Source organism: Alternaria alternata, assembly GCF_001642055.1.
Source record: "Alternaria alternata strain SRC1lrK2f unplaced genomic scaffold CC77scaffold_6, whole genome shotgun sequence".
In the NCBI taxonomy this organism is placed as follows: Eukaryota; Fungi; Ascomycota; class Dothideomycetes; order Pleosporales; family Pleosporaceae; genus Alternaria; species Alternaria alternata.
This window is the reverse complement of record NW_017306195.1, coordinates 691,075-717,134: the sequence shown is the minus strand read 5'-3', so window position 1 is coordinate 717,134 and position 26,060 is coordinate 691,075. Positions and strand designations below refer to the sequence as shown.

At 50.8% G+C, this 26,060-nt stretch overlaps 13 protein-coding genes across 13 annotated transcripts; 6 read left to right on the top strand and 7 right to left on the bottom strand.

Annotated features, from left to right (window-relative positions):
- Window positions 1-2: 2 nt before the first annotated feature.
- CC77DRAFT_1087094 (hypothetical protein) lies at window positions 3-614 on the top strand (the record flags this gene model as incomplete). The annotated part of the gene is made up of 1 exon (XM_018529446.1): window positions 3-614. The coding sequence occupies one exon, from the start codon at window positions 3-5 to the stop codon at window positions 612-614; it is 612 nt and encodes a 203-aa protein (XP_018388030.1).
- A 971-nt stretch (window positions 615-1,585) lies between these two features.
- CC77DRAFT_1093096 (hypothetical protein) lies at window positions 1,586-2,157 on the top strand (the record flags this gene model as incomplete). The annotated part of the gene is made up of 2 exons (XM_018529662.1): window positions 1,586-1,756; window positions 1,820-2,157. The coding sequence occupies 2 exons, from the start codon at window positions 1,586-1,588 to the stop codon at window positions 1,895-1,897; spliced, it is 249 nt and encodes an 82-aa protein (XP_018388029.1). The 3' UTR covers window positions 1,898-2,157.
- A 405-nt stretch (window positions 2,158-2,562) lies between these two features.
- On the bottom strand, window positions 2,563-4,630 carry CC77DRAFT_1018620 (hypothetical protein). The gene is made up of 2 exons (XM_018524659.1): window positions 4,435-4,630; window positions 2,563-4,308 (listed from the first exon to the last, which is right to left on the bottom strand). The coding sequence occupies exons 1-2, from the start codon at window positions 4,580-4,582 to the stop codon at window positions 2,870-2,872; spliced, it is 1,587 nt and encodes a 528-aa protein (XP_018388028.1). The 5' UTR covers window positions 4,583-4,630; the 3' UTR covers window positions 2,563-2,869.
- Window positions 4,631-4,758: 128 nt separating this feature from the next.
- Window positions 4,759-5,128, top strand: CC77DRAFT_1018619 (hypothetical protein). The gene has a single exon (XM_018524658.1). It carries the CDS (start codon window positions 4,781-4,783, stop codon window positions 4,940-4,942), a length of 162 nt encoding a protein of 53 aa, XP_018388027.1. The 5' UTR covers window positions 4,759-4,780; the 3' UTR covers window positions 4,943-5,128.
- Window positions 4,949-7,539, bottom strand: CC77DRAFT_1018618 (DNA replication licensing factor mcm5). Its single transcript, XM_018524657.1, has 3 exons — window positions 7,321-7,539; window positions 7,144-7,270; window positions 4,949-7,096 (listed from the first exon to the last, which is right to left on the bottom strand). Exons 1-3 carry the CDS (start codon window positions 7,467-7,469, stop codon window positions 5,198-5,200), a joined length of 2,175 nt encoding a protein of 724 aa, XP_018388026.1. The 5' UTR covers window positions 7,470-7,539; the 3' UTR covers window positions 4,949-5,197.
- A 2,001-nt stretch (window positions 7,540-9,540) lies between these two features.
- Window positions 9,541-11,509, top strand: CC77DRAFT_1029670 (phosphate-repressible phosphate permease-like protein; the record flags this gene model as incomplete). The annotated part of the gene is made up of 4 exons (XM_018526537.1): window positions 9,541-9,619; window positions 9,675-9,844; window positions 9,966-10,419; window positions 10,476-11,509. 4 exons carry the CDS (start codon window positions 9,541-9,543, stop codon window positions 11,507-11,509), a joined length of 1,737 nt encoding a protein of 578 aa, XP_018388025.1.
- Window positions 11,510-11,929: 420 nt separating this feature from the next.
- On the bottom strand, window positions 11,930-14,285 carry CC77DRAFT_931389 (hypothetical protein; the record flags this gene model as incomplete). The annotated part of the gene is made up of 2 exons (XM_018534207.1): window positions 11,930-14,030; window positions 14,104-14,285. The coding sequence occupies 2 exons, from the start codon at window positions 14,283-14,285 to the stop codon at window positions 11,930-11,932; spliced, it is 2,283 nt and encodes a 760-aa protein (XP_018388024.1).
- Window positions 14,286-14,622: 337 nt separating this feature from the next.
- Window positions 14,623-15,637, bottom strand: CC77DRAFT_741699 (hypothetical protein). The gene is made up of 2 exons (XM_018533010.1): window positions 15,106-15,637; window positions 14,623-14,929 (listed from the first exon to the last, which is right to left on the bottom strand). Exons 1-2 carry the CDS (start codon window positions 15,452-15,454, stop codon window positions 14,817-14,819), a joined length of 462 nt encoding a protein of 153 aa, XP_018388023.1. The 5' UTR covers window positions 15,455-15,637; the 3' UTR covers window positions 14,623-14,816.
- Window positions 15,638-15,821: 184 nt separating this feature from the next.
- CC77DRAFT_1029668 (alpha-galactosidase precursor) lies at window positions 15,822-17,435 on the bottom strand (the record flags this gene model as incomplete). Its single annotated transcript, XM_018526536.1, has 5 exons — window positions 15,822-16,385; window positions 16,451-16,483; window positions 16,548-16,885; window positions 16,934-17,157; window positions 17,218-17,435. 5 exons carry the CDS (start codon window positions 17,433-17,435, stop codon window positions 15,822-15,824), a joined length of 1,377 nt encoding a protein of 458 aa, XP_018388022.1.
- A 204-nt stretch (window positions 17,436-17,639) lies between these two features.
- On the bottom strand, window positions 17,640-20,359 carry CC77DRAFT_1087078 (cobalamin synthesis protein). The gene is made up of 7 exons (XM_018529445.1): window positions 19,916-20,359; window positions 19,788-19,870; window positions 19,641-19,722; window positions 19,350-19,576; window positions 18,964-19,288; window positions 18,775-18,899; window positions 17,640-18,726 (listed from the first exon to the last, which is right to left on the bottom strand). Exons 1-7 carry the CDS (start codon window positions 20,018-20,020, stop codon window positions 17,994-17,996), a joined length of 1,680 nt encoding a protein of 559 aa, XP_018388021.1. The 5' UTR covers window positions 20,021-20,359; the 3' UTR covers window positions 17,640-17,993.
- Window positions 20,297-22,475, bottom strand: CC77DRAFT_741431 (Clavaminate synthase-like protein). Its single transcript, XM_018533009.1, has 4 exons — window positions 21,511-22,475; window positions 21,423-21,446; window positions 20,724-21,357; window positions 20,297-20,618 (listed from the first exon to the last, which is right to left on the bottom strand). Exons 1-3 carry the CDS (start codon window positions 22,033-22,035, stop codon window positions 20,788-20,790), a joined length of 1,119 nt encoding a protein of 372 aa, XP_018388020.1. The 5' UTR covers window positions 22,036-22,475; the 3' UTR covers window positions 20,297-20,618; window positions 20,724-20,787.
- Window positions 22,201-24,047, top strand: CC77DRAFT_1039146 (amidohydrolase family protein). The gene is made up of 3 exons (XM_018527146.1): window positions 22,201-22,468; window positions 22,530-23,218; window positions 23,267-24,047. Exons 1-3 carry the CDS (start codon window positions 22,242-22,244, stop codon window positions 23,983-23,985), a joined length of 1,635 nt encoding a protein of 544 aa, XP_018388019.1. The 5' UTR covers window positions 22,201-22,241; the 3' UTR covers window positions 23,986-24,047.
- Window positions 24,048-24,594: 547 nt separating this feature from the next.
- CC77DRAFT_741181 (hypothetical protein) lies at window positions 24,595-25,767 on the top strand. The gene has a single exon (XM_018533008.1). The coding sequence runs from the start codon at window positions 24,860-24,862 to the stop codon at window positions 25,376-25,378; it is 519 nt and encodes a 172-aa protein (XP_018388018.1). The 5' UTR covers window positions 24,595-24,859; the 3' UTR covers window positions 25,379-25,767.
- Window positions 25,768-26,060: the final 293 nt, after the last annotated feature.

Sequence of the window (26,060 nt, the reverse complement as noted above, 5' to 3'; positions counted from 1 at the left end):
TTATGTCGCGCGCTCTAGCCGGAGGTGAGCAAAATGCAGAAGACGGCGTTCTGGAACCTTTGCTCGACGAACGAAACACGGCGCTTCGACCAGAAGAGAACCCCAATGGTCCTCTTTCTGTTCCGACCATGCATCCAAAACCATTGAAAGAAGATAGCTCTACACATCCGGCGCTACGCATACCCCTCCGCCCCCCTCAAGCGGTGGCTACAACAGCCCCAATATCTCTTACACCAGACGCTGAATTTCGCCTCATAGAAGCCGAACTGGCGAATTGCGAAAAGACCCGCGAAGCGCTAGCACGGCGTGAAGTTGCACTTCGAGAACGAAAAGCGGAGATAGTACGAGAGACTAAGATGAAGCTCGATAAAGAGGTGCGTGAGTTGACTGTGGGAGACCAAGATGAAGAAATGGATGAGGGATTGTACATGCACGATGTGCAGAGAAGAGTGGAAGCAAACCTTCAGACGGCAGGGGAAAACGCGAGTCAAGCGACGGAGGAGTCACAACAGTTGGAAGAAACTGGAGGAGAGAAAGTCATTCCAGTTAGTGCACCAGAGCGAAGGCGACTTGCGCGTCTTGCTCTGTTCAAGAACGATCCTAGACTTGGTTGAGAACTATGATATCAAAATACAGCACTATATCATCAACTTTGTGATTTCTTCATCTTACATGTCGAACCATAGTACCTTCAAGATGTGCTCTCAACTATGTTCCATGCCTCAATCAAGTGTAAAGAACTCTGCAATCTCTGGAAACATCCTGCTCATCCTTTCCGCCGTGATAGCATCTACTTTGATTACAGGATCAAGTATGTACGTGATTCACATCACCTTCATATTGAGACATGTCATTGCTCGGGCTTGTATCGAGATCTCGCCTAGTACGCGTCAGTGGTAGCGACACACATGGCGGTATTGACTGACGTCGGTATTCCGCAGCTGTCTCACCAATAGTCTTGTTGAGCTCGGTAATCTCATTAAGCAAATTCGTGAGTTGCTGGCTGTACCGGTAATCTGCATCCCGTTGAGCCACGGTGGGCGCGAGTGCGTGTCTGTTTGAGAAAGATGACATTGTGTCTGGGTGAGAATCGTTCGAATATAGTATCTGTAATGGACAAAGGTTTGATTATAATATGTCTTACCAATGATTTGAGCTACACTGAAAGCTCAAATACTTTCCATAAACATCGCGCTGATGCTAGCACGCACGTAGCGAACATTGCGTGTGAAGACTAAACAATCATTCAGCCATTGAATTCTTGGAATGTGACGCCGGCGAATTTGCTCGTCTATGAGTTTCAGCATCGTTGTTTTGGCAGTGTTCGCGCCAACATGGAATGCTCGTTCATTGACTGACGCGGTAATCTAGGTGAGCAAACAAACCAGCACTTTATATCACCGCTGCTACGTACGACCTCATCACTACATGTTGGTTTCCTTGCTCTTCTAATTCTCGACTATCGACCAGCCTTAACATCTTCGCTCGTGATCATAACTTACAATCAGCACGTTGGTAGCTCAAGATCGAGTTGACTAATAGTTATATCTACAACTTCACGAATAACCCACCTATATTCCTGAAAATGTCGCACAACACCCCAGACAGCCTCCTCAAGCTCGCCGCCGACCTCAATAAGCTAGGTGGAGAACTTTGTGCAATAGGTGGCAAGCTGGCACAGGCCGCAACAACTCTAGAGCAAGAAGCTGCCAATGTTGCTCTTACGAACGCGCAGCGATGGGGGGTCGATGTGCAGGTATGTGGCTCCCTTGCTAGAACGATTAGTGTATCTGGAATAAAGTATAACATGGTGTTGTAGGTTGCTGTAAGGGCTGGACCGCATGGTCAATGGACTGGACAAGGAAACGAGATTGTTGTTAATGGCGCGAAGAAGTAGCGATGCTGTCGAGAGAGAGTAAGAAGGAAGCGGACAAGGGATGATGGCATGTGCAAAGGAATATAGAAAGGCCGATGTTGGATATCGGCAAGGAGAGACGATCTCCCAGTGGAGTGTAGTGCGGAAGGGAAGTTCGGAAGTTGGTAAATTGCGAGGACGCGTCCCAGACTTCGATATGGTGCATTGCTAGTTTTTTTTGATCTCTTCAATGACCGGCATGGTGCTACATTGTTCTCATTGTATTTCTTAGGACGAGGGCGCGGGTGAAGGCTTTCCCCGCACGCAGCTCGCCTTGCTTTTTCAAGGACTAGCGCAGCAGAATTTTTATCAGATCATCAGATAAGATGCGAAGCCGGAATCCTCTGTCACCATTCACAGCGCGAAGCCAGCCCCGAACCATCTCCAGCCTATATTGGCGGTGTAAACTCTATAGTGTACGCGTAGACAGATTTGTTTTAAGTGGCTGATGTCGAGTCAGAATGACGGTCTGAACTCGGAAGATGGAAATGCAAGTTCCGTGATGGTCTGATTGCCAAAGCCACACGCTGATTAGCCAAGCCGCGAAATTGAGCACGGACGGCTGTTCGACTCGCTCCTCAGGAGCTGAGAGCAAGACAGGATAGAGCGATAGTCACGAGCAAGTACACATATCGATCGCAGAGTATCATGTGATCATCAACGCCGATTGCGTTGGGAGTTTCGTCTCAATTCGTCATTAATCTAGTCGTTGGTTGCAGTAACCACCTGCATATTCTACAGAACTAGTAGGAAAGGTTTTGAAAAGTAAAAGGGTATCATCCCCGTCCTTGCATCGTAAAGAGCGTTCAGACTCGGGAGTTTGCTCATGGCTCTATGCACATGAGAGATGATGCAGGACAACATATAAATTGAAGTGCATGCCAGCACCGCAAATGATGGACAGAAGTGCTAGAGGAAATGTGTGGTAGATCAAACACTGGAGTGAGCAGAGTGCTATCGGCCGATATTGTAATGCGAAACAGCATCAAGCATGGCATGGTCCTCGACCTTGGTCATGGGCGAATAAGACGCTCTGCGCCGTTCCTCAGCTTCCTCGATCAGTGGTGCATGGGGGCCGTCAGACGGGCGTGGCCTCAGAGGGCGCTGGGCGTGTTGAAGAGTAGTAAGAATGCTGCTTGCATCTAGCTCCATCGCACTGTACATGCCGGGTTCCATGGTGAATGTGTCTCTGCGAGCCTCTTGTCGTGCAAATGTCTGTGGAACGGGCTTCAGTTGACGCCAGTCCATATCGTTCGGGTCCGTTGAGACGCGGCCGTCGAGTAGCTTGAAGGCTTCGCTGCAACCGACCGTTCTTCCAGTACCCACGGGTGATGAGAAACCAGCCCTCATGTCAATGCTAGTGGAGACCTTGGGTTCCATTACGTCGAGCGAGCTGCTCTTGCTTGAATTGCGACGTGAACTCGAAGGGGTTTCTTCACTTCGGAGCTGAGCAACCCTTTGACACCATGCTCGCTGCTGGGGATTTGACTGGCAATCAGCGCAAGAGCCTGGTCCAGTCATAGCCATCTTAGGCTTGACGTCTTTGCCCGAGGAGCCGCTCGGCTTATGCGCCAATGAGGATGACTCGTCGGCACTGTCTACACGAGTAGGAGGGTCGCATATGCATATGTCCTTCTGTCCCTCGCAAAAGCCACAGTCTGTAATCTTGGCCTCTTCCACTGGGGGCGCAAATGCAGCGGGGTGGTGCTTCGTCTTGAACTTCTCGGTGAAGTCGACCTCATATTCCACGTGAGGATGCTTTTCGTCTTCCAAGTCCTCATGGCCATCGCGAAGAATTCCGGTCATAGCCTCGCCCGAGAACTGCAAGTCATGGGTAAGATCAGCGAGGCATGCGCAATGTTCGGGGGTGCACCGGTCACAGCCTGACTGCATGTTCTCAAGTGGCTGATCGTGGGGTGGGATTCCACGCATCATATCAAACTCGTGTTTTTCCTCGTGAGACGCATGCTGAGGGTTCATGGAAAGGCCCTGAGTATCTGGGGTACCGGCTTGTCTGTACATCTTCAACTCTTCCTCTAGCGCTCTGTTACGGTTTTCGAGGTAGTGTACCTGCTCTTGCATATGTTGCAAGGAGCGTTCGTACGCGCTGCTGTTATCCTTCATCTCTTGGGTTATTCTGTTGACAGTCTCAATCAGGGATTGGACATTCTTCTGCTTGCGTTCGCGGAAGTTGCGCTGCGATGCACGGTTCTGAGCCTTCCGCCTAGATTCGGGCTCTTCAGTCGCAGGCTTGCGGCCGGGCTTGGGGCGGGGCGGGACGGTGTGGTGCTTGCTCGCAGGGCCCCCGCCCGACAGGCAGGGGCCATTTGTGTTGCTGGTGGCAGACAACGTGGCGGCGGTCAATGAGGTCGGCTGGGCCTTTGGAATGAGGTCTGGGCGGCTGTCAGTTGTCGTGAAGCGGGCGAGGGCCAGACACGCGGTTGCGACATGTCTTGCAGCCGACAGCCGCGGCGAACCGCTGGCACAAGGTACACGGCAAAAGCAAAAGCGCTACTTACGTCGACTGGTAGAGGAGCGGCGGTCATCAGAGCCTGCAGCCCCGAATGCACTGCCTTCAGGAGATGCTGCGGGCGATGAAACAGCACTGTAATTGTGATCTGAAACCGGAGTGTTGGCGTTCTCGGGTGCAGCAGCGTCGTTGGACATGTTGACGTCCTGCAGCGTGAGGTACGAATGAGGTGGACGAGTGTTATCAGATGAAGATCCTGGGTTATCAGATCGAACCATCAGCCGACGACTTTCCCCGAGCGACGCCGAGCTCGGAGCGGATCGGATCAACTCTTCACTCCGACAACTCATGCCACCACCAGCGAGCGGCGGAAGCGACTCGTCATGCAAGACAGCATGCCAAGGACCCATCGCGCTCTGGGAATAGAGCGAACGGTCGACAGCGGACAGTTCCATGGCATAGTCAATGCCATAACAGTGTATGTCGGCATCTTCAAAGTTCAAGGGCTGTATCTCGATACTCCCTTCACACTAGTAGAGCGGGTAAAGACAGTATAGATGACCTACAGTACCCATGCTGGGTATCCAGCCTTATATAGCGTGAGAGAGAAAACGTCTGGTGGAATTATCCAGGGAACATCTCGATGAAAGACGTCGTAATACAGCTCTGCGTTGCCAACGCTCCATGAACCTCGTTGTGAAGCACTTCCAGTGTGCGCCCTGCCCGAAAACTCTGCTCAAAGCACCCACAGCACATATGCAAACACCACAAACGCTAGACGCCATTTCGCCCATTCAAATCATGTCCTTAGCCTATGCGCTCGCCCTGAACACTACACTACCGCCATGTCTCCATCTGATCGTCTCACGTGCATTCATGACATGCAGTGCGCGAGCAAGTGCTTGCTCCGAGTAACCCTTTCCATCCACCATCTCACGCTTGAGCGTAGACAGGTTGACTTGCCATCCAATAGGCATACGTCGTCGGAGTTCTTCTTCGACTTTGTTGACTTCATCCATAAGCTCCTTCGAGCTCTGGCCTTCACCTTGATTTACTGCGTCCATGGTAGAAGCGAGGAAAAGACGGATTGCCTCATCTACATGTGACTCGTCTGCGATGGGCGACAGCGACAACTTGGCTAGCGACTCGGTAATACGAATGATAGCTTCTAGTTGACGGACAGTGATGGGAATACTCGAGCGTTGATTTGCGTTGATCTCCGAAGCATGCACTTGCCGCCTAATGCTAACAAAGTGACTGGAAAGCTTCTCTGCCGCCTCGGGCGACAGACGCGGTGCGCACTTTTGCCGACAGTATGTGATGTAGCGCTTCATCTTCTCGATTGGAATCTCGGCCTGCACTGTCTCTTCAACACCTCGACCGCCCATCGCAATGCCCATGACGTGCTTTGCTATCCGCTCATCACGACCGCGATCGTGCTCATCGCGCACGATGAAGATCATGTCGAAACGTGACAAGATGGTAGTCTGGAAGTCGATGTTCTCACCAGGTGTCTTCATATCATCGTAGCGACCAAAGATAGGGTTAGCGGCTGCTAGCACCGAGGTTCGCGAGTTGAGAATCGTGGTGATGCCTGCTTTGGCGATGGAAATGGTTTGTTGTTCCATGGCTTCGTGGATGGCTACTCGATCTTCATCGCGCATCTTGTCAAATTCGTCGATACACACTACGCCGCCATCAGCTAGGACCATGGCACCACCCTCGAGGTAGAATTCTCGTGTATTGTGGTCGCGCTGCACAGATGCTGTTAAACCGGCTGCTGAGGATCCTTTGCCAGAAGTGTAAATTGCGATTGGCGAGACCTTCTCAACGAACTTCAAGAGTTGAGATTTGGCAGTACCAGGATCACCAAGGAGGAGCACGTTAATGTCTCCACGAAGCTTCATTCCGTCCGGCAGAATTTTCTTCGCACCACCCATGAGCAAACAAGCGATAGCCTTCTTGATGTCCTGGTTTCCGTAGATGGAGGGCGCGATGCAACGTGCAAAGACCTCATAGATATCGGGTCTCCTGCTCATCTCCAAGAACTCTTGCTCCTCTTCCTCAGTGAAGACAGCATTGCCTTTGCTGCCGTGGTCGACTTCTGCATGAATGCCAACTGCCCTGATGTATGGATTACGAATGGCTACTGCGGCATTGCCAGCACGTTTAGAACCCTTTTGCTGGTAAATAGAAAAGACACCCATGACCGAGCACCGTGTACCTGGGACGACACGATTCGCCAGATAGCGGTCTGCAGATATCATGATGTGTCGTGGTAGTTCACCGACTGGAACCTGATCGGGCGCCTCCTGCAGCTTGAGCACTTGTTGGTCGATGAACTGACAGCGCTCGTGCATGACATAGTAAGGGTCCAGCGGACACTGTTCTCCGCTCTCCCCCTCTCCTCGCTTCCTGCCACATGTCCTTGGGAGAGACACACCTGAGAAGCCACCTGATACAGGAAGGATTTCTTCGTGCTGGCAATTCCTGCATCGTATGGCGAGCGCTGTTGATTTGGACGAGAGCGTCGAGGCACCGATGATGATGCCGGGTATGCGAACGAGTTGGGAAACGTTGGTTGCGGTCAGGTCGCGAATTGAAAGTTCAGAAGCGTTCGAGTGGAGGAGCAGCTGGTGCTCAGGGAGCTGAATGTTCTTTTGTGAGGGGTAAACAATGCGCTGTGTGCACGACTTTAATGCGGACTCGAACTAGTTTTTGTCAGCATGCACATGCAACGCTGAGCTGTGCCACATACGAGGGGTATGATTTCTGCTGGGTTCTGTCTGAGATCGTGTGCAAGCTCTGGACTGTAGCTGATGAGATGCGCGACATCGATATCGCAGTAGTACTGCTTCAAGAGCACGTTCTCGCGTATTTGATCTCTGCGACTAGTTAGAGGAGCGCATCCGGTGCATTGAACAGTCTTCTCTACCGGTAGACAAAGATGTTGTCAAGAGTAAAGTCCATGATAAAGTCGACGAGCGCCTGCTGTACGCGCGAAGGCGCAGCTGCATCTTGAGGGCCATCGCCGGCTTGGCTGCCGAAGAGACTGATGGAAAAAGGTGTTTGTCTGTCCGCCATTCTATGTGTCGTGTATTGTCAATCGTGAGGGTTGGTGTTGCTTGAGGGGCAGGCACGTCGTCGCTAGGGGAGACAAGGACGCGCTTTCGTCGCGATTTCGCGCTAGGCCGCGCGCTTTCCATTTTGCACCTGTCTTGGGCTTAGCGCTCCCCGCCTTCAACACTTCTCTCAAGCTTCATCGTCCACGGAGCTGTCTTACATTCATAAACCACCTCAAAGCTCCTGTCCGATTCCTTGCCTTCGCCGAACCCCTCGATAGGACGACACAGCGTAACTCGAAATCTTCAAAAAAGGTTCGGAAAGCAGGATATATGATAACCAAATAGTCTGCGCGTACTGAAGTACCCATGCACGCTTGCTCTTGACGGAATCCTCCGCTGCCCTGAACCAAATATGATCGCGTCTCCATTTCCTAATAAGTATGGCCATTGTGGGATATTACACGAGCGAACCTCATGCGCCGTTGCGTGCTCACCAGTTCCAACATCGTATCCTATCTCCTCGCTCTACAAATCGGAGGATGCCCATGAAGACTGGTACGGGTTCAAGTACGACGATATTCCTGTGAGTTTTCAGATCTCTCTTTGTGCCTGAAACAGACCAAACAAGTGTATGTATCGTACTCGAGGAGCAAATACAGTTGGTCAATCCGATTCTATACACGCCGGCATGTATATGCTTCCCATTTTCCATGTTGATGTGCACGAAGCAAGGAGTATGGAGAACCATCCAATACGGCGCGAATTGACCGCCGTTTTTCCTCTCGTATACAATCGACTGAGTCCTCGAAAAACTGGGCATCGACAGTCTACTGGACATACCAAGACACATACGCCTCACCCAGTATGCGCCTTAGGGCCCGCAGGTTCTCGACAATGGAACATCAGTCCACTAAATGGGCGCATATCATGTCTTGGCTAGATATCGTTCCAGCAGGGCGTTCCTACCAAGCGCGCTTGTACTGACAAGACAGCCACATTGGCGCCTCTTGTCATTTGTTGCATGTTCGTACGAGTGGCCAGGCGCATAAGTGTGGACCTTATCATGCCTCTGATTGTCAGCGGGCTTTTTTCGTAGTTTTTACAGGTCTTCATCCGAGCTCGCGTGCTCTGGATGTACAGTGCACCAGTTCTCAGGCTTGAGGCATCCATGATCACATCAGGACAAACACAGGCGGTCAATACCCCAATCTCAACCTCGTTCCAATCAGGGACCGGCTGAGAAGCTATTTGAAGCTGACCAGGGAAAGAACTCAAATTTTCGATTTTGGAGCGGAACATATCGCCTTCCTGTTATAGACATAACCAACGATCAGCTCATATGATCCTATGGTCGACAACCAAGTACGCCGGTGGTGTGGTGACCCATGTGGAGCAAGGAACATCTCATGCATTTCCAGACACCTTCCATGTATTCAGCTCCTGGACGCCCCTTGGTATTCGCGATCGCTGTCTTGAATCCAGTATTGAAAACACGGAAGTTCGGCAAGGACAGGACACCTAAGTGGTTTATTGGTTTCGAACTACTCTTGGTTCCAAGATCCCCGCTCTGGTCTTACTTTCTCCTTCTATACCGTCCACGATTATCATGGACAACCCGTGCTCCAGGTGGTAGTTGCGATTGGCTCTTCGTCACCACCACAGCTAACCCAAAGCGGGCACTAGTCTCGAGCGGAATCCTGGCGCCAAGCGAATCCTCCCATCCTACACAATTACATGTCGGCGGAGATGCCAAATAGGACAGCACCCATCGTTGGAAGCCCCAACCAGCCTCTGGGTTTCAGTGAGAACCATATCGTCCAAGCTGCCCAGAAGCGTACCCGGGCTGACGAGGCTTTCCTGGCGCCGTGCCACTCCCAAGATGATGTTTTGGAGGCGCACATGAGACGACTACGAGCGCTGGTTGGTTGGAAGCCTAAAGTACTGCGTTACAAGGTTCTCCATGGCTGAATGACGAGATCCCAACATACGTTGGCATGGTAGTTATATATATTGTATCGTGTCTCGTCGAGGTGAAACTCAAGCAGTATTCGTTCAGCACCACTAGTCCATTAGGACCATAGGTCATCAAGATGCCGGCCCTTCCACAGTTCGATTACATTTTTGCCATTGGCACAATCTTCGCATTTCTGGATGCGTGGAACATTGGAGGTTTGTTTTGAATACATCAAGCACATGAGTAAACTTTACTGATCATAAACTCTAGCCAACGATGTAGCTAACTCATTCGCCACATCTGTGGCCAGTCGTTCATTGTCTCTCAAGCAAGCCATGTGCATTGCCTCCGTGATGGAGTTCGCTGGAGCGATGCTGGTCGGTTCTCGCGTCACTGATACCATCCGAACCAAGGTCATTAGCACAAAACTGTTCGAAGATGTGAGTAGTATCCCCTCACCGCAAGTGCAACCGAGCTCGCCTCGTCGCCAGCAGGGATACAGTTCAGCGATGCCAACAAAACGAATGTGAATCATTGGCTGATCCGTACATGAAAATTTAGGACCCATCAGTGCTCATGTTGGGCATGATGTGTGCCATTGTCGGATCTGCGACGTACCTCACAATTGCCACACGCTTTACCATGCCTGTATCCACAACACACTCGATAATGGGTGGTGTCATCGGTGTTGGTATTGCCGCTTCTGGCCCCCAAGGGATCAACTGGTCGTTCAAAGGTGTATCTCAGGTCTTCGCTGCCTGGGGTATCGCTCCTGGTATCTCCGGTGGTTTTGGTGCTATCATATTCTTGATCACCAAGTACGGTGTAATGCGCCGCAACAATCCGGTTTATAAGGCTTTCTTCATGGTTCCAGTCTACTTCTTCGTCACCTCCTTCCTGCTGTCACTCCTCATCTGCTGGAAGGGTGGTTCTGCGAAGATAGACCTTACCGACATCCAAGCTGTGTGGGTTTCCATCGTTGTTGGTGTAGTCGTTGCCCTTGTGGTTGCTACATGTAAGTCCTCAGGCCACTCAGTTGCCCTAGTTTGTCTGCTGACCTTCAAACCGAAGTCTTCATTCCCTTCCTGTACCGTCGCATCATCAAGGGTGACTGGGAACTCAAGGATTGGCAAGTAATTCAAGGTCCTCTCCTCCTCCGCCGCCCCGAGCCCACCCCACGTCCAGAGGGTATGGCTGTTGGCAACATCCCTGACTTCTATGCCGGACATCTTACCGCGGAGGAGCTCGAGGCAAAGCGCGCTGGAGAAGGTCGACCCATACACGAAGACATTGAGAAGGATGCCATTCACTCTACAACCGCGAAGGCCACTAGCTCCGACTCTGATATTGTCCCTATCGAATCTACTCATCGAGTTACTGCCACTCCTGCGAAGCAACTCTCAACACCTAAGAAGCAGCCTCCCCTGGGTCCATGGTACACCCCCGCCGTTGCTTTCTGGTGGATCAAGTATGCAGTCTTCCACGGTGTTGAACAAGATGTTGTTTCTCAACAAAGCCACAAAGATTTCCTGTCTGGCGATATCGAGAAGGTCCACGCTACTGGCGAGCACTACGACAACAGAGCTGAATACACATACTCTTTCCTGCAAATCATGACTGCATCTACTGCCTCTTTTGCTCATGGGGCCAACGACGTTTCCAACGCCATCGGACCATACACGGCCATCTATTTCATCTGGTCAACCGGCGAGATCTCCAGCAAGGTTCCTGTTCCCCTCTGGATTCTCGCCTTCGGAGGTGCCGGTATTGTTGTTGGTCTCTGGACTTACGGCTACAACATCATGCGAGCTCTTGGAAATAAGATTACTCTGCACTCGCCAGCACGTGGATTCTCGATGGAGTTGGGCGCGGCGATCACTGTGATCTTGGCTACCAAGCTTGCGCTCCCTGTCTCGACTACTCAGTGTATTACTGGCGCCACTGTTGGTGTCGGTCTTTGTAATGGTACGTGGAGAACGATCAACTGGCGCATGGTTGCATGGATCTACATGGGCTGGATCATCACTCTCCCTTGCGCTGGTATCATCTCCGGGTGTTTGATGGGCATAATCCTTAACGCACCAAGGTGGGGTAACGGTGTGTAGAAATTTGAGTAGCTGGAAGGACTGTTGTCAATCGGTGCGCAAATTTTGGTAGGAATCGATTGGACGTGGTGTTTATAGGCTTGTTGGAAGTCGGTTTCTAGTCGAACACCCGCGCTCAGCGTTAATAAATAATGGTTTGGACCGAGCTTTGCATCAGCTTGCTTTCCAATTAACATTAGTAGATGCCTGGAGGACATGGTAGAGCCGTAGAATGCGCGAGGAGGTACCCAGCGTAGTCTTAGTCGTCCAAGGCATCGGAGGTGCGTGCTGAAGGCCCCTCAGCTAGTACATGCGCATTCCACAGAACGCTTTGTGGTACTGCGAACGACTCTATCCCGAATTTTCAGAGTTGCACAAACCGACGTGCATTATGTATTGCTATCGCGAGAGTGCGTTGAACTAGGATCATAAGTGCTGTGCTCACCACATGAACTCATATTCCATCGTCTGGCTCGCCTTTGTGTCCAGCCTTATCTTCCCACCAGAAACCGCTTGAATCACCCCAGAACTCGCCGTAGTCATCTCACCAGCTACTGTGCCATTTTCGGATCCTCCGTCATATTGGATCACTACGACGCCACTGACACGGCTCAGAATCTTCATCCTGCTGATTCTGCCCTCTACCCATTCAATGTCAAACACAAACCCACCCCTAGCCACAAGCCCAGACACTCTCCCAGAGTTCCATTGCTCGGGCAGCACAGGTAGTAGCCATACCTCCCGTACGCCTTCCTCATCCACAATATGCGACTGGAGTAGCGCTTCCGCAACACCACTAACGAAGCCCAGGTTCCCATCGATCTGGAAAACGCCCTCATTCACATCCATCAAGTTGTTGTAAACACTGCTGTTGAAGAACTGGTACGTGTTCTCTGCCAGCGCTGTGCGGTTTTGTAGCCGCGCGTACCAGTTGATTGTCCATGCGCGCGACCATCCCGTTCCAGCGCCGTTGTGAGAAAGTCGGTCTTCGAGAGTCGCAGCCGCGGCGTTGAAAAGCTTGGCGTTGTAGCCTGGAGCACCGGGTGGAAGGATTTGGGTACCGGGATATAGGGCGTATAGGTGCGAGACGTGGCGGTGGCCTGGTTCTGCTTGTTCGTAATCTTGCATCCACTCCTGTAACGTGCCAGGATAACGCGTCGAGTAGCGATATGGAGGAAGCCGGGCTTGGGTTTCTCGGACGCGACTGAGGAAAGATGTGTTTGTGGTGGCATTATTGAGGGTGGCAACCGCACGAATGTAGTTTGTGAATAGTTCATTGAGGATCTCGACATCGCATGTCGGCGAGATATCGAAGTGATATGATTTCCCGTCCGAACCGATGTAAGTATTCTCCGGGGATACCGATGGATTGGTCACAAGATATTCCGTCCCGTTGATGCTGTATGGCTGTAGTGTGTTGAGGTAGAATTCGATGGCCTCGGAGACTGTCGCCAACTTCGAAACTAGAAAGTCTTTGTCGCCAGTGTACCAATAATGCTCCAGTATGTGCGTAACAAGCCATCCGGAAGACAAGGTCCAGTACGTGGCTGGTAGCCACCTGTCGACAGGCGCAGTGTCCCCCCAAAGATCAGTGTTATGATGGCTCATCCATCCAGTGGTATTGTACATTTCATTAGCGGTATGTGTACCGTCCTTACGCATGATCTCTAGAAGGTCAAACAGGGGTGCATGTAGATCTGATAGACTAGTGACTTCGGCTGGCCAATAGTTCATCTGAAGGTTGATGTTGACGGTGTACTTGGAGCCCCATTGCGGTGCGAACTCTTTGTTCCAGATGCCTTGAAGATTTGCAGGCAACGTCCCATTACGCGATGACGATATCAGTAGGTAGCGACCATAGTTGTATGATAGGGCGGTCAACCCTGGATCAATGGAACCTTCGCGTGTAGCGTTGATTCGCTCGTCTGTTGGTAGATTACTAGCTTCCGCATCAGATCCATTCAGTTCCAGAATACTAGCGTTGTAGAGTGGCGCATAGTCTCCGATATGACGCTTTCGAAGCTCGGTGTACGGGCGGGAGCGAGCTAGCTGCATAGTGCTGTCCACAGCCATCCGTGTATTGTTGTGCCGATATGAGGTAGAAGCAGTGAAGAAAGCAGTCGCTTCCGTAGCGTTTTCGACAACAATGAATTCACCAAGCGTTTTGACATTACCATCAGTGTTTACTGCCAAAGCTGTTGTGAACACAATAGGATCGACGCCACCGGTCGCTCCAGTCATGTATGTGACACCGTTTTCGTTCCAATCTTGGTCTGAGGCCTCGTTGCCACCATCCTCCGGTCGGTGTATGCGTATTTGAAATGACAATTTATCAGGTCCGGTTGTTCGAAAGTGATGCACAAGAACATCGTCCGGTGTTGACACGAAGACCTCTCGCTCGTAAATTGTTTCGTTGACATTGAACCTTACACCAGCCACAGCAGTCTCAAGATCCAGCCAACGTTCGTACGTCGTGTTATCGTACTCGCTAGTGCCATCAAAGAAGATGTCCATGTCTCCTAGTGGTTGGTAATTCCTACAACTTTGGGGTGTGCCTAAAGACAGGTGCACTAAGTCAGTATTGATCTCGCATGAATTCGGTACAGAGATGTTACTTGCCCATCATGCCCAAGTTCGCCAGCTTCTCTGCATCCCCAGCCTGACCTCGTGTAAGCAAATCTCTAACTTCTGAGACTGTTTGCGAGCTGTCTTGGTTTAGACGGTCACGATGGCTACCAGACCAGACAGTCTCTTCGTTCAATTGTATGCGTTCTTGTACGGGTATCCCAAACACCATGCCGCCGAGACGGCCGTTCCCTATCGGTATTGCATCTGTCCATGCATCCGAGTCGGCAGGAGCTTTGTACCAGAGGCGAGTGCTGTTCGCTACTACCAAGGGAATAACCCCCGGAACAACTGCCAGGATCGCTACTATCAACATCTGGGTTGATATGTGCTCTGAGGCGTTTGTTGTTGATGAGATCAGACTGCGAACATCGATTGAATTGCGAAAGTACTAAGGTTATGTACCTGAGTTCTTAGCTCCATACATACGTCGATCCAGACTCTCATTGATGGATCAAATTGTACCTGAGCCTGTTGAAAACCGAGTGCGGAACACCCCGCATTCTTTACTCGATCAGCGCTGTGCAGATCCTAGACTTGTCGCTTGATGTCTTGCATATCGGGTAGATTCTCCACGCCACTTAGTCCGGAGTAGATCCGGAGAATATCCTGTTGTATTTAGCCTCGGAGAATGAGATCTGCATCCCGATGCCGTGGCTTTGCAACAAGCAAGTCGTTCAATACGAGATATGCGTTACCCCGCTCATATAATGCTGGACACGTTCCGGTTGTTACGAACGCAAGTCCGTTGTAAATGACGCAGTGTGGATCTGGCACTAGCTCGCATGCCCACAAACATCCTCACTATATGTCGCTCTGCCATCACTCTTAGAACATCTTGCTTCTACAAATCACGAGAACCAACTACTTCTCGTATACGTTGGGTGGAAGTTCTCACAACTTTGGAGGGGCTGAGGTCCTCTAGAGCAAGCGCAGGTTGGGCGTGACCACGAACGAGCTGCGGAATGTAACAGTCATCCACTATAACGTACCTTGTAGAGTTCGCGTCGACATTGCGGCAAAGTAAAAGGTTGATAGACGCGTTCTCCAAGCGTAGTCGAGGCACCGATGCGCATTTGTTGGCTGTTGACGTGCTGCGGTAAAGCCAAACAGGAGATCCATAATTGACCTGAGAAGGGACTGTCCTCGATTAGAGAGTTGCAGGTTCGCCATGGGCCGAAGGCGTTCGACCACTACTTTGTCATCGGAGGCGAAAGTTATCGAAGGAGCTAGAGACGACCGCTGCAGACTTTCAACGCGACGCACGAATTCTTGGAACTCAATCGACTTTGCGCCACACATCGCGATGGCTTCTGATGGTAGTCCGACTTCCCGGAGCATCCAGTGACGATGAAACCAGGAGAGACTGATGTGCCCCAAGAAACGCTCAAGTCCTAAATCGTGGGTGGTGGTGTCGCCGCCATCATCGGTACGAACCAAGTTCTGGCTCTTTAGCTGTGAACTCGCTATTGATCAGCTACAGGCATCAGCAACCACTAGGTGTACGCGTTAGCATCAATGCGTGGGAGGAAGGCGCGACAAAAAAAAAGGTGGCTGGAAGATGAGATGCACAGCAGGCCCTTCCTGATGATGTATATACCCGGAATTAATGACGCCCAAGTCCGACACGTCGACGTCGCGTCAAAAGCGCACAGACCCCCGCGTTTTCCTGCCGTCTCAACGCTATTCTTCATTCGTATTGCGCGCCTCACAATTGACCGTGCGACATCCCAGAGCTAGACCCATTCGTTTCAACCAGTCTGATGGCCATAGTGTCATGACGCTCAACAGCGGCCTCGTACCGCCCCTTGAAGTTTCCCTGCTCCTCTCCAGTCCATGAATCAAAGACAGTATACTCACCGTCAGCTTCCAACTCTGGTACCTCCGCGAAGTCGATGACCTTGGCTTGAGTTGTATTCAGTGTATTCAGCGCGAAGACATGCACTCCCTTGGAAGACAACCCACTCCAATACTCAGCCGGATGAGTCTGGTTCCAGGTGAAGTCTGCATTGACACCCCATTTATAGGGCTTGGCGGCAGCACCTACGACTGGATCTTGATTGAAGCTGATGAGCTCCGGATTACTTAAGATCTCCAAGATTTCAGGTTTGATGCCATGAAGCGGGGTACCGATGATAAGAGGCGATTTGAGAGCAGCCCAAAGAGCGAAATGAGAACGGCTTTCTTGGACTGTAAGGTTTCCGTTACCCACTTCGAGCATATCCCAGTCGCCATGTCCCCAGAAGTCGGTATCGTTGTTGTAGAAGGATGCCTAAAGACCGGTGTACGTGGTTAGTACCTGTCTCACATGCAGTCCATGCTAGGAGAACCACTCACATGATTGAGGATAGGCATGAGTCCCCAAGAGTACTAAAAAGATGGCATCATCAAGTCAGTGTGCGCCTTGTATGCGTCGTATATGCCAAATACTTACTTGGTGTTTGTCAAGCCACTCCGGATATATGTCACCCCACATCCTCCAGCTGTGACCAGTACTGTTACCCCATTGCTCGATATGGGCATGTCCCCAGGCACATTGCGAGTATTCAATAGTACGGTTTGTCGAAATTAGGGCATCACTCATAATCTTGTAACGCGCAAAGCTCTTGGACGTCGTCCAGTCGTATCCTGGGGGCGCGGCAACAGGCCTGGCTTCCCCGTCACCGCCCGCAGTCTGGTTCTCGGCTGGCGGCCCACCTAACCAGTTCTCTGGCCACCATCGGTACTCGTCGTCCCATTCATCAGGGACAGCGCAGTTGTCGTATTTAAGATCTGCGTTGAATCAGTAAATGAATGTTGGTGATTACTAGGTTGGCCCACAATCGATTCCCCAGTCAGCAAAGGTCTTCGCGTCTACTTGCTCGTGTCCAAGAGAGCCAGCATACCCGCCGCATGTTTTGTCTCCTGCATCACCGTAGATACCAATTTTCAGTCCAAGCTTGTGGATCTCGTCTGCTGTATGTTTGATGCCGTTTGGAAATTTGATGTAATCTGGACGAATCTTTCCTGTAACATTATCGCGCTGGTATGCCTTGTCACTCCAACTGCAGAGGTGAAGATACAAGGTCAGCGTATGTCTCACGCAATCCTTCACAACTTCTTACCAATCGTCAATGTTAACATAATTGTAACCAAGGTCCTTCAATCCCAAGGAGATAAGGAGCGCACCGGTGTCCAGGAAGACGGTTTCGTTGATGGCGCATTCATACTCGTTCCAGCTACTCCAACCCATCGCAGGTAGGCGGCCTGTCCCATCTCGCGACACTAGCGCATAGCTGGAGCCGACTAGTGCCAGTCCGACAAACACTGAGGGTAGCGCCATTTTGGATAGCAATAAGAAGACGATTTGTTCCAATGTTAACATGCTGATACAACGACCTATATAAGATGTGCCATGCTCGAGGGATTGTGGGGAAGGATTGCCATATTTGAAGCGGGGGCTTGCCTCCGCAACTGCTTTAGGCAAGCACTATAGTAACGGGCGTGAATAATTGCAGGATCAACGACTAGCGGAAATACTAATGTAGTTTCTCCGAAATCTTGAGAAGTCGTTGAACGAACTTCAACAGCCAGGTGTTGAACGACGTTACCTTCGTAGGCTGAACGACTCGAGCAATACAGTTGGTCTGTCAAATAGAGCTATGAACAAGCTGCTTGATCTTCTCAAACTAAGCAAAATTTCCATTCTCTATGTCAAATATTCCATCTCGCAATACTCATGTAAAAAGCTTATGTATAAAGGAACCAGAGCTGCGCCCAACTGATGGTCACTGGCGGAATCTTCGGCTAGAAGCTCCCCTAGCGTGAATGACATCACTGCTAGCGTCTGGTTCCTCCCATACAATCTGTAACTTGACACTGCCAACGCCCACATCATTGCTCAGTGCTTGTGGCCATGATGGTGAGCGTGGTCATGCTCCTCTTCATCTTGCGCACGTGGCCATTCGGCCCAATAAGCATCGTCCCAAATCTCCTGCAGAGTCTCTTCCTTCTCATCATCGTCCGATTTCTCGTCGTGCATAACCTCCTCCCATTTCTTCATCTCACTGCGAGTAAGTAGGCATGCATCGAGTTTTTTCGTCAACCCATCAACATCCATCTTCTCCCCAATGAAAACGATCTCCTGTCGCCTGTCACCCCACTCGCCCTCAAAATCGTTCCTGATGGCCTTTAGTGTATCGTCGTCGGCTCCCCAGTCTTCTTCAGCTACGCAGCAGAACCATGGCATCTCAGATCCGAGCGTCAGCATTGCGCCTGCGCTGCTCCATGAGCCCATTTGGTTGGGACGCGTTGCGAGCCAAAATATGCCCTTGCTTCGATGCAAGCCACCGAAGTAGGCACATGCCTTCTTGTTGGCCAGAATTTGCTTGTCATCCATGGGAGGGGCAGCGTCGTCATCGCTCATCTCATCGGAATCGTCCCCAGAGACGCTGGCCCTTCCAGATTCAGATGAACCATCAACCACATTTTCATCTTCCTCTTCGTCATCTTCGCCGTCATCCACATCTTCGGCCTCCTCTTGTAAAAGAATGAATTTGCCCTCGATGAGCTTGTATAGTTTCAGTGGGTGGAATGGCTTTCGGGCGCGATAAACAAAAGATCCGATGCCATACCTGGATACGGATAAGCTAAAGCACAGCGTTGGATAAAAGGTGGCTTACTCCAGTGTTTCCGGCCTAGGCGCGATACGCTTCTTGCCATGAACATCCATGACTGTCATTTCATGTAACGACTGCAGCCATCCAACGCTTGCGACAGCCTCACCAAAGTTGAAAATCCCCGTGTTCTGCAGATATGGAGAATTGAAGTCAGTATATATCTCACTTCAATTCCATACGGCTACAACTTACTAGCATCTCGCGGACATCTACCTTGGAATATCTGGATTCGATGATCTTAGCTTTTGGGTTGAGCGACTTGATGTAGCCTTTGACACGACCCAGAGTTGCTTTATCTGCCCTGTCGATCTTGTTGACGATGACAACGTTGGCAAACTCAATCTGGTCGGCGAAGAGATCGGAGATAGTCCGCTGGTCTTCGTCTGGTACCTCGTCCCTTCCGAAACGGTCTTGCAGGAACTCAGCAGTATCGAATTCGGAAAAGAAGCGGAAGGCGTCCACCACAGTTACCATGGTATCGACGGTCACAATGGCCTTCAAACCGCCGAGCTTCGCGCTGTAATCCAAGTATCCAAGTCAGCAATAACCTTGGAAAGCAACATCTACCAGTAACTTACACCCTGGCGAATACCTCCTTCTCATCAGGTTCCATCCCTTCGGCGTCGATCATTGCCTCAGTAAGCTCTGTCGTAAAAGTCTCCGCAACCTGTTGTGGCTCGCTGATGCCAGAGCTTTCTATGACCACATGGTCAAATCCTTGTTCGTTCCAAGCAAGGCGTGCAAGTTCAACCAGCAAGTCGCCGCGGAGCGTGCAGCAGATGCAACCGTTCTCCATCTGAATCATCTACAGACGCGGAGGTACGAAGTTAGTACATGTTTCATACACAGTTTGTATAGTTAAGACTTACCTTCTCCTTGACACGGACCTCCCCGTTGTTGTTCTTGCTGTTTCCACGGCTGATGAGGTTCGCGTCGACATTCACCGATGCCCTGAAAGGCGCACATATGGAGTCAGCCTACGTCTCGCACGCAGTTCGTACAGGGAGATTCCTTACATGTCGTTGACGATAACGGCGATTCGCAAGCCATGGTCCGGTGACTGCAGGATGTGCCTGAGTAAGGTCGTCTTACCACTTCCCTACTGTTGTCAGCATATGGCTACATGTATCTCGCTGTCACGTACCAGGAACCCAGAGAGAACAGTCACTGGGAGCGGCTTTCGCTCACTGGTCTTTGTCTTCGTCTTCATCTCCGCACCGCCGGTTTTTCTACGCTTCGCAGGTGGCATAGGGAATCTTTATAGCCGTTTCAAGTTCCGTGAGTATTCTGAAACTCTCTGAAGTTTGTTTGAATGGTTTTTGTATCTGTACTGTTACCGTTGTGCGCGTCGACCATTGAGCACCAAGATGGCTCGGTCGCATCAGCACGAAAGGGACGCATCTCATTCGTCAAGAACGCGAGAGATACCAACGTAGTAACTGCCAACCTAGTTATAGTGTCCCGTGTTCATCTCGGTGTCGGTAAGGAAGGTCAGGTCGATCCTAGATTGGATGGAGTCTCCAAAGTAAGGACCATTCTGACCCAGGATTGTGAACTATGTCCTTCGTACGCATTTGAGTGCAATTCCCAGTAAGTCTGGTCAAGTAGTACGCTGCAAATATCGTGGATGTTGTTATTCGTAACCCCGTAAACACTTCTCGCAACACAGGCTTTATGATTTGGGCGCCTGGCACAAGCACGATAAGTTTCCTAGATAGAGCTGTACTTCAGATCCATATGATTTCAACTTTGCAGATGATAGAGGCTCGTCAGATTCGCCATGTTGCATGAGACGAAGCTCGTTGCGTTTGTCAGAGCAATGTTGTTGATGAGGTGCGCAAGGACTCCTAGAAGTCGCGTCAGTAGCGCGTCGATGATGTCACCAGTGGCGTCGTGTTTCCCCCTGTAATCTTCCTAATTTTGGACACCTCGCGCAGGAATCTGATACATACTTTGTCAATTGCTGTTTCACTAACATAGATGCCATGGCCGGGTTTCGTCTTCGCGATCCTGCTATTACTTCCCTCCATTCTGTTGGAAGCCTGCACCATATTCCGTCGTAGCATTCAACCTTTCCAGAATGTACTGTCCGGCCCTGACCGGTTTCCATCGATTTTCCTCACCCTCTTTTAGGCATGTTGGCAACGTCTCAATTACTGTATCATAGTTGCAACTGAAGAAAAAAGGCACAGAATACCTCGCCTCCATGCTCCTGTTCACGACACGATGCACCGTACTCTTATAGAGCCCATTTGTCCAGCGCATCAGAAAGTCAGCGACGTTTACGATTAGGGCACCAGGAACCCGCGAAGCAATATGCCATTGACCGGAAGGCTTCAAAACTTCGAGACCTGGAGTCTCGGAAGTGAGGAGCAACGTGAAGCACTCGTAATCTGAATGAGCGCCGAGCCCAATCTGCTCCTCTTGTGTTGGTACAGGGTTATTTGTAAGAGACGTTCTAGGAGGTGGGTAGTAGAGGAGTCGTGCGATGCCACCAGGGTGTGTGGTCATAGAGTCAAAGTAGTCTTCAGGGAGATCGAGCGAGAGCGCAAACAGCCGGAACAAATGACGGGCGAGACTAAGTACCTAAGAATTACTAATTAGCATGCCCGCGTGGCGCTTTGATGAGTTGAGGATGCAAAAAGACTTACAGCGCCATAGTAATCTTTGACGCCCTGCAGAGGTGAGGATACGAAGTTAGTAGACGTCTCATATGCATTTCGTTCAGGTACAACTTACCTGGTAGAACCCAGGCAAATCCTGCTCGTTCGGCCACAAGTTGGCCTTCTCTGTCGACCCGTCCAGATTTTTGTATTTTCCATCGCCACCAGTAGGATCGAGCGCCGCCTCATACGCGAAGTTGAACACCTCTTTCTCTTCTTTGTCACCCGCGATCGACGTGTATTCACTTGGCTCCCACCCCAGGCCGAACTTGTTGTTCCTCAGATGTAGCTCTTCCTTCTTACTCTGCGGGAGCTCATGCACAAAGCGTTCGGCTTGGCGCAAGATTCCATTACAGGCTGCTTCGGGGATCTGGTGATTTGTGATGTAGAAGAACCCAACGGTTTCACACGTTTGTCGAATTTGGGCTGCGACTGCTTTACGGCTTTCAAGAGAGACAGAAAATGAGGGAGTCAGATCAATGATGGGTATCTCAAAGTTCTCATCGGTGACATGATCCTTTGCCGAAAGTCTCGATTGAAGATACGCGGCGGCGCCGTTCCGGGCTTCATCGTATGTTGTACTGTCTGGTACGCTTGCCATGATCAATTTGGCCGACCTGCTGGCTTCTCAAGTTCAAGGCGACACCGGAGGGTGGAATGGTAAGGCGTAGGGCGCAGGCCTGATAAGGATAGCTGAAGGTGGGGTACCGGCGATGAACCGGATCTAAGGCTCCACATGCACGTCCATCAGATAGCTACCCCTCGTCACTCGTGTAACACAATCTTCTCAAGTTACAGATTCCAGTCATGTCTGATATTCATAATACTACGCTTTTTACCAACGGTCGATTCTTGAACAGCGGCGCGGTGCAACCGGAAGCACGGTTTCACACAACGTTGGCCATTCAAAATGGCAAGGTCAGCTTTGTTGGCAGTTCTGACGATCCAGTCGTTCAATCATACCACGATGCTGGTGCGAAAGTGACCGATCTTGGTGGGAAGCATGTGCTTCCTGGATTCATCGATGCGCACATGCAAGTGATTTCCTACAGACTATTTGCGAGACAAGTGCTAACTTCGCACACCGACTTCTAGGCACTTTTTGATGCTGGGTCAGTCACTGCACAAAGTTGATCTAGATCATGCGAAGGATCTGGAGGAGATTCGATCGCGCATTTTACAATATGCAAAAGAGAACCCAGAAAAACCGCGCATACTGTGTAAAGGCTGGATGCATTCCATGACTAACGGGGAAGCCAAGGCGAGCATGCTGGACGATCTTGACGTTGGGGGAAGACCCATATACATAGATTCCAAGGACATCCATTCGTGTTGGTGTAACAGCGCAGCGTTAAAAGAGATGGGTGTTCAGGATATGGAGGTGCCGGCTGGTGGAACGATCGAAAGAGATGCCGACGGGAATGCTTCGGGTCTTTTGAGCGAAGCTTGCGTGCTTTTGATCGTCTGGCCATATCTAGCAAAGGTCACGCCACTAGATGAGAAAATGGCGGCTTTGAGAACTGCAATCAAAGCATACCATGCGGTTGGCTGTACTGGATGTATCGATATGGCGATGGATGAAAATGCCTGGGACGCTATTCTTGCTTTACGATCTGCCGAAGGTTTACCGTTGCGAGTCGCTGCCCATTGGTGCATCATGCCAGGCGATGGAGAAGAGCATCGATTGCAGCAAGTTGAGCGTGCTATTAAGCTGAGTCAAGAGTTCAATAACAAGACGAGCCCCGATTTAAGGATCGTTGGTATTAAGGTCATCTGCGATGGAGGTAAGTTGTGACGAAATAAATGTGAGAGATATACTGACTCCGTATCAGTCATTGATGCCTGTACTGCAGCGTTAGCAGAACCTTATACGTCTAATGGTCATTTCGAGGGTCCCATCTGGACACCTGAAATGCTCGATCCCGTAGTCAAAAAAGCAATCGAGGGTGGATTGCAATGCGCATTGCATGCAATTGGTGATCAAGCCGTCCACAACGCTGTCAATGTCCTTGAGAAGTATGGCAACCATGGCCAAAGGCACCGCATCGAGCATCTCGAACTCACCGCGCCGGAAGATGCAAAGCGACTTGGCCAGCTGGGCATTACAGCGAGCATACAGCCAGTACACTCCGATCCAGCCATTCTTCGTGCGTGGCCGAAACTTCTTGGCCCCGAACGAGTGAAGCGAGCATTCGCATATTCCGACTTCGCAGAACACGGCGCACCGCTCGCTATCGGCTCAGATACACCTACAGCACCCTATGCACCTTTGCCAAACCTGTACGTTGCAACCACCCGTAAATCGGCGAGACAACCGCACGTGGGTGACGCGCCTGTTAATGAGAACTTCAAGCTTGAGTTGACCCAAGCAGTAGCTGCTGCAACAGAGGGCGCAGCTTATTCTTCTTTCGCTGAGGGTCGTGTAGGAAGTCTGGAAGTTGGAAAGATGGCGGATTTCTGTGTGGTGGAAATGGAGTGGGAAGGGGAAGAATTACTCAAAGCCAAGATATTGGGAACGTGGTTCGAAGGAAACCAGGTGTATAGTGCTTAGTTATTACTATCGCTAGGGCAGAAAGCTTACTGTAAAATCACGAGAAACGTTGATGTGACAACATACATAGCGCCAGCCAAGTGGATCGCTTTCAGACGTCATAGTGACCGAGCATATGTCAAACACCAGCCAACCCTGGTTACTGCAATGTTTACACCAAGACAGTGATTACTACCGAACAGACTCCTGTTAGCAGGTTGTCGCGACAGCGCAATTCGAATACACAGGATCAATTTCACCGGCCCTGCGAATGTTCGAGCAAGCTTCACAAAACGCCACACAGGGGCGACCGCTATGCGTAGCTTACAGCGATCACGGCCGCAACGATGCGCATGCAATGGCATTTCAATTTGGGATACGAAGCAACATTCCTCTCATCCAACACTGACGGTCACATACCGTCTACGTATCAGCGTTAGGTCTGAAACTCCAGGTGCAGCCCCGCAACTTCGCATGTTTCATCACCTCGACTCGACCTACCCAGACAACGTCTCAAACCGAAGTGCGGAATGCGCCTCCGCGTCTCTGCCATAACGATTTACTCGCAAAAGACGGCTTAATCTCCGTCACACGCAGGCGCGTTGTTGCACGGCATTCCCGTCCGTCTTAGCAGCTCTTGTCGAGGCTTAGACATGCACCTGGACAACATCGCGTGGTGAGGCATGATGCTCAGGTGTTTCGAAATCCGATGAATGTCATCATGGGTCGTATTTAGATATATTGATCGATTGTCGCGTCCTGTCGTTCGCAGATCCGTTCACATATCTTGCACGCTACATCTACATTAGCAATCATCCCATAACCACCCTGATTATCACATCTTGTATAGAGATCGCATCCCAGATACATTCGTATCCCCGAATCAGTCAAGAAGATGTTGACAAACCGTCGCTCGACCATGATGGTCCCTCCCAACCGCATGCCCAGCTGGCACCCCCACTCGAAAGGCACTATGCCTCAACAGCCTTTATCTTCACCTCTTGCGATCGATACCGAAGCGCCCTCGAGTCGTACGCCTGCCGTTCTGACATCCACGACAAATGACCTACCAGGTCATCGAGTCATCCGCGTTCTCGGCGCTGTCCATGGAACCACAAGCGCGACGCGCAAAGATACAAAATCCTTCATCAAGAACATCGCAAGCACTTTCAGCAGTAATTGGGGGGAGGCAAAGAGCGTAACGAGTATTGTATATCAAGCGCGCGACCAAGCAATTGATAGGCTCGTGAAAGAGGCGATAAGCAAAGGTGCAAATGCAATTACCGGATTGGACATCAGAGAGAGCGAGATACTAGGATGCGTTGTGGTCAGCGTTAGCGGAACGGCCGCTTGGGTTGAGAAAGAGAGTCAGATCAAAAGGGATAGTGCGCAAGAATCTGACCCTTTTCGATGACAATGTATACAAGGCGGAAGGCTTTGGGTGGCAGTAAGGTTAGAGGAGAGGAACTTTGAGCAGGTAATGGAACGATGCCGCACTGGATTGCGACATCAAAGTTTTGATTTTCTTCAAGAGCGCGGTATTTGGGACCAGGTATTTAATTTCCCCTTGGGGTTTCACCAAGTCGACCAAATCTTTTGTTTTTCGCGGGACTATTTCGTGACCGTGAGGCACAGAGGCTGCCGTCAATGTTGGTCTGGCAGTAATGGAGCACTTCCTCACAAAGCGACTCTTCCGGAGCGGAAATTAATCACCCGAGCCATTGAAGCACTAACTTGCCCCACATCAGATTAGTTTACCGTCTTGCCTTGGAAGCTAGCATCAAGCTCCGCGCGTTGGCTGTCGTGAGCATCTTTCGAGGGCGAACACAAACACGCGTTTTCTGGGCGCCAAATCCTCTCATATCTTACCGCTCGGAGGCCGGCAGACGCTAGTACTGGAGTAGCAGTTTAGCCGCGTATGAGGCCGATGCGACATTTGACGGCGAAAGCACCGAGCCGCGATGAAGCGGAGACCCCAGCGTCCCCCAGGTTCTTTCCGCTGCCTCGGTAAGTGGAGACGTTTTATGGCACCAGTCAAACTCCACAAGATGGACGGTAGTCGAAGATGGGGCCAATGCTATCCAAGTATTTTAGGT